We start from the raw sequence: 12,156 nt of genomic DNA, 5'->3' as shown, positions 1-12,156 counted from the left end.
GTGTTTTTTACGCTCCCCCTTCCTCCCTCTCTTTTTTTTTTTTTTTTTTTTTTACGTTTTGGCCTTAGGGTACATCATGTTCTCACTGGAAAGAGAGAGACAGAAACAGTGAAAGGGAAAGTGAGAAATCACCCCCCAAGGAGGATGGCCACCTGCAATCTCCTCTCCTCCATTTTCCTCCTAGGATCTTGAATCCGCATGCACATGCGGTCAGTGTGAGTTTCAAGCCACCAGGTCTGAGACTCGAACCACAACTGGCCATGTGGGAGTTTAGTGATGTAACCGCTTTGCCATCTACTGGCCCCTCAAAAAGCTTTTGTAACATGTAGGACAAGAAACGCATTATCAGAAAAGATAGCCTCAAAATTAATTCCCTCTTAATGCCCAGAAACTAAATGGAGGCATTTATAGAAAAAGTCATAGTAAGATTATTTATTAGTTCCATTAAGGTATAGTTAAAGAAAGAAATGCTGATAAACCAGATGTTTAATTATTTATTACCAGTATATTTAAATCTTGCACTGAATGCCTTGTAGGGTATGAATCTTGACAATTCTAGATACACACGAGGATTAAGTCCAGCTCATTTTTTTGTATTATTGTTTGAATGCAAAGACTGCAGACATCATTTTATCTTTTGCATTTGTTTAACAACAATATTGATATTGTTAATAGTATCTTCTGTGTGCTGGGCATTGTTTTGGGAATGGAGGATGCAGAAGTGATAAGGATGGAAAAGGGCTTACAATGCAATGAGAAGAGAAGAAATTAAATACATTTTTTTTCAAATCATAGTGATAGGCACTATAAAGATAACATAATACTGTACTGAGTTGGAGAGTTACTCCTAGAGTGAAGAAATGTATGAAGAGAAGGCTCTACTCTGACTTACCTGTGTGACACCAGCAAAGTACTTGGCCTCTCACACACTCAATTTCCTTTCCTGTACGTTACTAGGGGCCTTCTGTGTGGCACTGGGCATTGACATTCATCAACATATTTACTTCTCACAATGACTCTTTGTGATAGATACCACCAATATTCACATTGTGGGGATGAGGAAACTCAGGAATTAAAACTACTAGGTGACTGGCCCAAGATCACTCAGCTCGTGAGTGTTAGATCTAGAAATACAGCCCACCTGTACGGTCTCAAGCATTTTCCTACACTGTTCCCCATGGGAGGATGTTTCCAACCTTGAAATGGTGCAATAAGAATCAAATGAGAACTTATATCTAAACAATCTGGTAGAATAACCTCCCTATTTTAGGTACTCAGCCAGATCCAGTCAATCTATAGAATGTTGGAGGGGGGGGTGTGTGTCAGAAAATAGAATTTGAAACTGCAGTAGAGCAAAACTTTCAATATTTTTCTACTATTAATGGGCAATCAGCGCATTATGTTATATTGGGAGTCCAGGTGTCATATCACAGAATGTACCCAGCCCCGTTCCCTACAATGGCTTATTGTTTTTCACGTCACTGACTTTTGTTCCTGCTTCTCAGAATATTTTAATATTATAATAAAAGACAGAGCATTGGACACAATTTCACATAGAGAAAAACCTGTTTTTTCATTGTCACATCTGGCAAGCTGATAGTCAAAACCCAGACAGTCTTTCTAAATCACTTCTTGCATAATTACTGAGATGGGCAGTTCACTGACTTTAGTTCAAGGAGGTAATTCATACAGCATGCAACTGGGCTTTGCATCCTAACCTGGGAACACTGGAAGGCAGCAAGTTCATGATAAATGCCAAACTATTTTAGGACACCAGGTGGCAGTGCTTTAGTAAAGGATTGCTTCAGTTCACCTGGGAGAATGCTAGACTATAAGAAAGGAAATAGGAAGGATTAGATAAAGGCTTCACCAAGTAGCAACATTCAAGGAAGAAGTTCAGAGGTGGACCTTTGAGGGGAGAGCATTACAGGCAGAGAAGGCCAAGACAAAGGGAAAGATCCTGATATGGAATACTTTTTATTTTTTCATTTAAAACATAAACTTATTTTATTCCAGGGTGGCAAAGGATAATACTTTCTTAATAGAACATTTGAGGTTAATCAGTCTGTCTGATCTAAAAGCATGCTACTTCCCATAGTGTCATAAATTTTACTTTCCAAAAATTCTTTTATGATGTTATATAGTGTACCAATCTGATACATTATAAGAAGTGTCATATTCTGTAGTATAGCAAAATGGAAGTGTTATTATTAATGAAAAAAACTATATGAAGAAATCTCACTTGAAACACATATCCCAATTACTAGTTTATGGAATAATCTTCCTCTACTTTTGTGTTTCTACTACAGACACAATCAAAATTAGGACAATTCTTCCCTTTTTCTGATTTTTTTTTCTTTAACATATACTTTTAATTTTTTTTTTCTGAGAAAGAGAGAGAGTGAGAGAGCCAGAGGGAACCCACAACAGAGTCTGGAATTCTTCTCAGAGGTTACGGAATGATGTATCATCAGCAGATAACCTTTCATTTTTGTAATGATATCTTTTCTTTCCCGCGATTCCTCATACTTCCCAGTTTCTTGTAGAAGACACGGACACACTTCACATTGTGGTTAGTTGATGATTTCCTCATCTATTGATCCTGGGGTGATTTGTACCTAGGTTTCACATCTGTAATTTCCTGTTGGTTTCCACTGGAACCGGTATTATCACCATCACAGAGACCTCCAGCCATTGTGTTCTAGAGTCAATGGCTTCTCCATGGTCCAAGTCTTACTCTTGCTGGCAATAATGGTTAGAAATGCTTTACACAATTAGGAAAAGCTATGTTTCATTTCTCAAACATAAAAATGAGAACAATAAAACCTATCTCCCAGGGTTTGTAATGTTTAAATTAGATAATGATTCGGAAATGTGCGATACAGTGTCTGACATATAATAAGTTCAATAAATACCAACTTTCTTTATTCCTAGTGAAATCTATCTTTCCTTCGTCTTCAGCTATGTGGCCTATTACTGCTCTTTCTTCTTTCCACATAGGTGCAATAGTTGAAGCCTCTAGAAAGTCCACTCAACCACCCCTTCCCTTGAAGGTAGCCATTTTCCTCTATCTTCTTGCTGTCTTTTCTCCTTGCTACATAAATATACTCAGGACACAGATGGAACACACAGATGGGATTTTATTTTCGTTTCCCTCTTAGGTAATAGTATTAAGTGTTTTTTGTGTGCTTATTAGTTATTAGATGTTGGGGTGATCTCTGCAGTATGTTTGAGTGGCCTTGGTCATGAGTTATGAAAGAATTCACAAACTAAGAGAGAAAAGAATTTATTCACTTTCCAAGAGCAAAAAGGGGTCAGATGTGGAGAGTTGCATTGGCCCAGAAGGGTGGCCGCCAAGAGCTTTTATTGGGTTTGAAAGGCAAGGGGTTTATAATTGGTTAATTAGGGCGATTCTAGGATAAGATGCCAGTTATCTTTCATAGTCTCGACTATTTCATCGCTATCTTTGGTTGTCATGTCCGATCACTTTGATTTGCCATACATTTTAAGGTTTGTTGATGTTTCAATGTCAGCAAGAGATGGGCATCCGTCTCTGTATCTGTAGGTAAAAACAGAGCAACAAATGGTAGCCATCTGTGATCAGGTCAAGAAGGGCAAGCTAGCCTGGGAAGAAAAAGGGAGAACAGGGAGGAGAAAATATGTTTGAAGCACCTGGGAGTTTGATACATGAGTCTTCCCATTAAGGCCTCAGTGTAATAGTGAATCACCCCAGTGCCAGGGAGACATTGAGGCACTGAGTTAATCCTTTCCAATCCTTATGGCACTTGGGAGACTTTTAACCTTTTCATAGGATATTATATTTCTTAAGTGGAATGTTCCAGTTTTGCCATTTTTTCAGCTTTTTTTTTCTTTCTGTAGTGTGCTCTCCAGAAAGAGAGAGAGACAGAGAGAGAGAGTGAGAAAGAGGGAAAGTGAGAGAGAGAGAGAGTGAGAAATCATCTCCCAGGTGGATGATCATACCATAATCCCTTCTCCTCCAGTTTCTTCTTGAGATTTTGAGCATGCACACACATGCACCTGACATGATTTTCTTTTTTCTTTGTTTTGTTTGTTTGTTTGTTTGTTTTTGCCATAAGGTACAAGCACTCACCAGAGAGACAGAGAGAGGGAAAGTAAGAAATCACCTCTAGAGGAATGACCATGCTACAATCTCTTCCCCTCCTGGGATTTTTGGGTATGTATGCACATGTGCCTGGTGTGATTTCTTTTTTTCTTTTCTTTTCTTTTTTTTTTTTTTTTGGTAGAGGTTTTTGCCTTAGGCACCAGATCCAGGACTTGAACCATGAATGATGGTCGGCCATGTAGCATCTAGAACATTAGCCTCCATGCCTCCTGCTAACCCTGATTATTTTCTTGTTGATTTGCATGACCTTTTTATATTTTCTATATTTGACTTATTTCCTCAGAAATATGCATTGCAAATAAGATTTGCTAATCTGTGCATTGACTTTGCACCTTCTTGTTCATTTATATATTTTGATTATTTAAGTTATTAATATTATATCTGACTGACAAGTCATAATTGTATACATTTTATGAGGCACAATAAATATGATATTTTTATATATGTGTACAACAATGTATATGTACAACTAGGCACAAACAAGAATGCCACAATGAAGGTAAGAAATGCAACAATGAAGGTTAGAATGGTTTTCATGTATGTAGGATCTAAAAAAAAGTGGAAGTCATAGAGGTAGAGAGTGAAATGATGGTTCCCAGAGACTGGAAGTGGGGAAGGCAGAGATGGGGAACAAAGGTGAGCAAGAACAAAGTTTCAAAGAGACAGGAAGAAGTTTTTAGATCTGTCCCACAGCAGGGTGACTAGAGTCAATAATAACATAAGAATTCCTTCTTCAACTTTGTGACATTTCATGTAGAATTGCTTCTGACCAAGAAGTTTGTTTTATAGAAAGTCAGATGAGACTTCGGAGGAGCAGCAGAAGATAAGTTATGAGGTGTGTAGCAGAGTGAGCATTGAAGCTGCAAGCTCCTTGGGATCACCAACTACTCAGTCTTTTCCTACATGATATGCTAAATTTTTGCATTGCTAAGGAAAAAATTTACAGATTCTCGTTAAGTCGTCTGTGAGCTGAAGCAGAAACAGATGCAGTGACCAGAACGAATAAAGGCATTTCCTCCATACCCAGTAATTTACAAGTCTATTCTCCACATGTGTTAAATCTTTTTTAAAAATGTATATAATTTTATTTATTTATTATATTTATTAGTTTGCTATAAAGCATGTGTACTCTCCGGAGAGACAGAAAAAAAGGGAGAGAGGGAAAGTGAGAAAGCAGACAATCAGGTTCGGGACTCGAACGACAGTCAGCCATGTGAGAGTCCAGTGACTTAACCACTACACTACCTTCTAATCCCCACATGTGCTAAATCTAACCCTTATCAACCTTCCAGAATAACCAAGGTGCCTGTGGGAGACCGGCCACTAGATATGAAGAATAAGATCAGAGAAATGATTATGCAGTTTATCACAAGGGAGAACTGTCTGATTTTGCCTGTTAACACTGATAACACTGATCTTGCAAATTTGGATGCACTAAACCTAGCTAAAGAAGTAGATCCTCAAGGACTGAGGGCCATTGACCAAACTGGATCTTGTGGATGAAGGGACTGATCCTAGTGATGTTCTTGAGAACAAGTTGCTTCCTTTTAGCAGGGTTTTGTGGGTGTGGTAAACAGCAGCCAGAAGGACATAGATGGGAAGAAGAGCATTAGGGGTCCATGTTGGAAGGGAGGACATTTCTTCTTTCCCATCCAGCTTAAAGACATACTGTCGATTGGATAGAGATCCCACACCTGCAGAAGCGACTTACCAGCTATATTTAAGATACTCTGCCAAACTTCAGGAACAAACTCCAGGGACAGTTGCTCCATAGGATTCAGCAGTTTGCTGTGAAGAGAATTCAGTGGCCAGGGGACCAAAAGGACACTCTGGAGCTCCCAGGTGATGCTAAGATCAATCATATTTCCCATGAACACTTTCCTTTTGAGATGGTAAAGACAGAGTTCAATGAGAAAGAACTACACAGACAAATGAGCTATGCAATCAAAAACATACATGGTATCAGGACAGGGTTGCTTACTCCAGATACAGTATGTGAAGCAATAGTCAAAAAAACGATTGCAAAGCTGAAGGAGCCTTCCTTGACAAGTGTGACTCTGGTAATACAAGAATTAATCAACAAAGTCAAAATGTATACCAAAAAACTGGCAAACTTTCCCAGACTCTCTGAGAAAACTGAAAGGATCATTGCTGAACACATTCGTGATCAAGAGAGAAAGAGGAAGGAGCAGGTACTGCTATTGATTGAATTTAAGGCTCCTACATCAACACCAACCACAAAGACGCCACTGACTTTCCAAAGCATGTGAAACACCAGATTGTCACATATATCTGTTCTGCTGCTTTGTCTAGAACACACAGTATCAATTTCTATTTAAGTTGCCCACCATCGAGAATAGATCTGTGTCTAGAAGAACTCTTGAGCTGTCCTCGGAGGGTTGAGGTCCCTGGCCATGGGGTAGGGGTATTTACTATTTTCTCAACAAGGTAGTTGTCTCTCTCATGGAGGGGAATTCATGTGTGTCTTAGACAATCACTTCTGGATGCTGATCTGCAGTTTGTTCTTAAACTCCCATGCATAAGCAGTTAACAGGTGCACACTTGAAATTTGGAAATGTTTTTGCACAGTATTTGAAGCATCAAGAGAAATTCACAGGATACAAGCTATTTTGATTTCTCTAAATCTGAATGCAGAGGCCTTTTTTAAAAAAACTTTCCTGGGAACCAGCAGTTAGTGTAATGGCTATGTCGCTGGACTCCCACATAGTCGACCGTGGTTCGCATCCCGGACCCGGTGGCTTAAAACTCACGCCGGGCGCGTGTGCGTGCGTGCCCAAGATCCCGAGAGGAGAATGGAGGCAAAGGGATTGCGGTGTGACCATGCCCCCTGGGGGGTGATTTCTCAGTTTCTGTCTCTGTGTCTCTCTCTGTCTGGTGAGCACACGTGCCCTATAGTGAAAAAACCTCTCAAAAAAAAAAAAAAAGAAAAAAGAAAAAGAAAAAAAAACTGTCCTGTGTGAACTTAGATTTAATCTGTTTGGATAAACATTCTCTTTTCTATAAGCTGTATTAACTTTAAATATACCTGTCTATATATATTACTGTTCTTCACAGATATTGTCAGATATCAGGCCATCAGAAAAGTCATAGGTATATTTTTCTAGGCTTTCCATGAACAATGTGTCGTGACTTTCCAGACAACCCAATCATTATTATGATTAGTTGTTTGGAGTTGATAATTCTTTGTGTGATATTTTCAAGGTCCTTAATTTGCTATTTTCTTGTCATTAGGAGACCAATTTTTTTTATGACTAAAAAAAATATTGGATCTAACTCCAAAATATATTCATGGCATGTAGAAAAAAAAAATCAAGTGTATCAGCGAGTGGAGGAGCTAGCTGGGAGCAAAGAGATTATGAAACAGATAACAGAAGAGAGAGGTATTAAAAACATCGACAGTGGTGTCGATGGTAAAGGGGCTGGATCACACATGACCAAATGCATGGCTTGAGTCTCAGACCAGGCGGCTTGAAAAACATGCCCAAAATCTCAAAAGGAGAAATAGAAGAGAGGGAGTTGAAGCGTGGCCAGGCCCCATGAGGGGATGCTTTTTATTTTCCTTGTCTCTCTGTTTCTCTCTGGCAAAAGCATAGATTCTCTATCAAGTTTATTTTTAGGTTTTACCATACATAGCATATTTAAAAACAAAACAAATAGGCACAATCATATGACCATTTAAAGAAACTGATTGTAATAATCCTGGACACTTTCTGATATAAATATATTTACATACACATTAACCAGTTGACTCTCCCCCATTTTTCTACATGTAGCAGCAAAAGATGTGCCAATAAATATCTCAGGACCAGCAGATGATGAAATGGTCATGTCTCTGGACTCCCATACGGCTGACTGTGGTTCAAGTCTTAGGCCAAGCAACTTGAAACTCATGCCAGACGTGTGTATTTGTGTGCCCAAAATTCCAAGAGGAGAGTGAAGAAGGGATTGTGGTGTGGCCATTCCGCCTGGGGGTGGTGGTGGTATATTTGGATGCCAAGATACCAAGAAGGTACTGTGGTAGCTTCTTACTGTATCAGTTGAAGTTATCTAGAAATGTATTTTCCAGAATATGTTTCTTTGCATTGCTCTGGGTCAGGACTGGCCATGAGAGAACCCTGTGCAAGATTTGGAAGGTAGGTTTGAGGTAGCTACCATATGTTTTTGCTCTTCAGGTTGGTGCAGACTCCAGGAACTGAGGCCTCTCACACATGTTGCTGGTGGTCTGGGTAAGAGACAGGCAAGTTTTAGTTTTCCTTGTAGGTTCTAATTGTCCTCAGGGGTTCCAGCACTTCCTTACTTACGAATCACACTATGTGCAATCTCTTGTCCACATCTTAACTTTCCTTCCCGAATGTTAACCTAACAGCACTACAGTAAATTCAGTCAAGGGTAACAGCTTTGAATATGTGCCTCCACCAATTCCAATAATTACTCCAATAAGATCTAAAGCTCATAATTAATCTCTAGTTCCATATCACTCATGGGGGTTCTGTTTCTCTGATTGCACCCAACAGACATAAAGCCTAAGGGAAAAGGTCTAGAGAAATGGCTTTCATGGTAATTCCAGATAATTAGACAGATCTGTGATGTGAGCATCTTTAAGTGAAATTGCCATTTTTTTTGAGAGGTTTTTGTTTTGTTTTGTTTTGTTTTGTTTTGTTTTGTTTTGTTTTGTTATAGGGCATGTGCGCTCGCCAGAAAGACAGAGAGACAGAGGGACAGAAAACAAGAAATCACCCCTCGGGGAGATGGCCACACCTCAATACCTTCTCCTCTATTCACCTCTCAGGACCTGGGGCATGCACGCACATGCACCCAGTGTGAGTTTAAGCCACCCAGTCTGGGACTCGAACCACTGTCGACTACGTGGGAGTCCAGTGAAATTGCCATTACGCTAACTGCGGGTCCCAAAATTGCCATTTTAAAATATTATGGGGCAAATTTTTTCATTTACCAATACATGTTTTGTATGCCTTATTTTAAACCAAAAGTTCAAGACTGAGAAGGTACTACAAGAAAGTTGCTATGGACACCTGTTTCCAAGTGAAATAGGAGGTTTTACGTAGAATTAAACTTCTGATCCAGACCACAGATTAAGCAACCAGAGTCACTACTTCTTGTCTGGCATCTGCAGGTGTGCACCTCAGCTGGACTCCTACAGCAAAAGGATGATTTCTCTTATTAAGCTCTGGGGTTTTTGTTCAGCTTTTACTATCACTTCAAACACTGTGAGTTCCCAGAGAGCACAGAAATACTTTGCTGAATCCTCTAGTTGTAAGGATGAAATGATGAGGCTGATCGATTTAGCTGATTTCTGGAAGTTGGTAGAATAGCGACCATTCTTTTCATTCTGTCTGCTAGATCCCTGATTAATAACGAAAATCATCTCTCCACTAGGAAGTTGCTTGTACCAATAAAGAATGTATGTGGTCCAGCTTGTCTCATACGCACACTCCAGGGTGACTGATGTCCCTGTTGGCCCGGATATAGCTGACTGGACTTGAGTAACTTTCTGAGCCACACTGGGTCCTGTGGGGAAAAGAAAAACAGAAAACAGCTGAATTTAACTAATGTGAACCCAAAGACAAGCCAAACTGAAATCATACTAAGCTTGCTTTTCTTTAGCCCCCCTTTCTAATCATCGAGTCCTTCCGAAAGCACCTAACTACTGTGTGCAGTCCTTTCCTCCTTTCACCCCCTACAGTCTTGCCCATGTTTGGAACCCTCCATACCAGAGCAGGTGAAGGCCACTGTCACCCACAGCAGGCTGGAGAGCAGCATGTGGCCTGTGTTCCCTACTCAGATGTGTTTCCTCCTCCCTTAAGTACAGGCGTCTCAGTGTCTGGTGGTGTGTGTGCGTAGTTCCTAAATTCACCCAGACAGGAAACAGGGTTTCTCATGTTCATGACCACGTGGTTATGTGCATATGAGGAAAGTCTGCCATAGCCTAAATTTTAGTTGGTTTACTTGCATTTTCCTGGTAATAAGTTAGGCAGTGTCTAAAAAGGGGACATGTAAAAAACAATTTAAACTTTGGAGGTGAGAGAAACTGTACTATGAGCAAGTTGACACAAGGTATTATTTATTGGAAAAATTTTGAGGGTTCATTAAAAGTAAAAAGTATCATTATGAGACATGGATCCTTCTCATAATCTACTTACTGGTCTTCAGTGCATTCATTTTTTTCTCCAGAATCTAATGGGGAAAAAAAAAAACCTTTAACTCATAGCTCTTTGGCTTTCTCTGTTAAAGGCAATCTTGTTTTTTAAAAAATTGTTATTATGTCTCTTCCTCCTTACTGAGTTCTAGGGCTCTACTTAAGTGGTAAAAAATAAATAAATAAAGTTTCAAAATGGAATGATACTTTCGGAAGCCCTTCAGTTATTTTTGTGTTTTTATTTTCTTGTGTGTTGTATTTTAAAACTTTATTTCAATATAACTATGCTTATGGAAAGACACTCCTATTGGTTAATAAAATGCAATTCAAGTTTAACTTATCCTGTGCAATTTGAATCAAACACTTCATCCATGGTTTAAGACTTTTTTTAAAAAAGTTTTGATCTATTTTTATCTACTACCAATGTTTGAAAGATCCTTCATCAAATGTTGCTAAAGAAGGAAGAAAAAATCTTGAGAAATTTACCTTTGGTTTGCCTCAGAAAACTAACATGTGTTACACTGTAAAAGTATAAAATCTATTAAATGAGACATCTTTGCAATATTTCAATGCCAGTTTATAAAATTCAATAAACTAATGATGTGAAAGGGGATAGGAGGGAGCTAATATATACTTGTAGAATTACAGATATAATTCAGTTAATATTTCATGTATTAATAGATTGTACCTCTCCACAAACTAGATTCAGAAAATGTTGTCAATCTGAATTAACACTATCATCAATTTGCTTCATTTGCTATGTCAACAGGAAACTAGGCACACTAACTTATGTTTTCTGATGTAGGGGGAAAAAAGGAGAAGAAGATGAAAAGAAGAGAAGAAGAAAATTAAGTTTCATCCCCAACTTTTCAGTCCAGAAATAATAGTATGTTGCAGGAAGGCATTCCTTCCATTGTCTACCCTCATGGGTGACATGCAGTGAGATCTACTGGGGTTTTCATATGTATCAGCACTCACATACAAACAGTTCTCAAAATTAATGACCATATGACTTTATAAGTGACTATAAAAAAAGTCAAATGGGGACCAGCAGTTAGCATAACGGCTATGTCGCTGAACTCCCATGTAGTCAATCGTGGTTCGAGTCCTGGGCCTGGTGGCTAAACTCACGCGGGGCGTGTGTGCGTGTGTGCCCAAGATCCCAAGAGGAGAATAGAGGAGAAGGGATTGTGGCATGGCCATCCCCCCGGGGGGTGATTTCTCACTTTCTGTCTCCCTGTCTCTGTCTGTCTGGCGAGCGCACACACCCTATAGCAAAACCTCTCAAAAAAAAAAAAAAATGATAGGTGTTGGCAGAGTGTGGCAAAAAGAAAACTCTCCTACACTGTTGGTGGGAATATAAATTGGTCCAGCTACTGTGGAGAACAATATGGGGTCTCCTCAACGACCTACAAAAAGAACTACCACATGATCCAGCAATTTCACTCTTGGGTATCTACCCAAAGTACAGGAGAGGAAAATACTCAGTCAGAAAAATGTTTGCACATCTATGTTGATTGTGGTATTATTCACTATTACTAAGATATGGAACCACCATGAACAGAAGAACAGATGGAAAAATTATAGCACATATACTCCATGGAATACTATTAAGCCATAAAGAAAACAAGACCCTAGCACTTGATAGAAAGTGGACAAATATGGAAGATTTATTACTGAGTGAAGCAAGTCAGGCTATGAAAGAGAAACATTGTATGTCTCCACCTAACATATATCTACTGTCCTCACTCTATGGTAGAGATGGAATGACTGGAGGGCATAAAAGTATTGAAAATAGTTAAGGACACTGGAGGCAGTGTGGAAGAAGGGCGGA

The 12,156-nt window shown here is 39.2% G+C and overlaps 1 pseudogene and 1 gene segment (V, D, J or C); one reads left to right on the top strand and one right to left on the bottom strand.

Annotated features, from left to right (window-relative positions):
• Window positions 1-4,767: 4,767 nt before the first annotated feature.
• LOC102478087 (dynamin-3-like) lies at window positions 4,768-6,596 on the top strand (annotated as a pseudogene).
• A 2,724-nt stretch (window positions 6,597-9,320) lies between these two features.
• On the bottom strand, window positions 9,321-10,036 carry LOC106734477 (T cell receptor delta variable 1-like). The segment is given in 2 exon segments: window positions 9,321-9,694; window positions 9,898-10,036. Coding segments are annotated over 2 exon segments (423 nt in total).
• Window positions 10,037-12,156: the final 2,120 nt, after the last annotated feature.

This window comes from Tupaia chinensis, unplaced genomic scaffold (genome assembly GCF_000334495.1).
Source record: "Tupaia chinensis unplaced genomic scaffold, TupChi_1.0 Scaffold000126_2, whole genome shotgun sequence".
NCBI lineage: Eukaryota > Metazoa > Chordata > Mammalia > Scandentia > Tupaiidae > Tupaia > Tupaia belangeri.
Note: the sequence above shows the minus strand (reverse complement) of the source record. Positions and strands in the feature narration are given on the sequence as shown.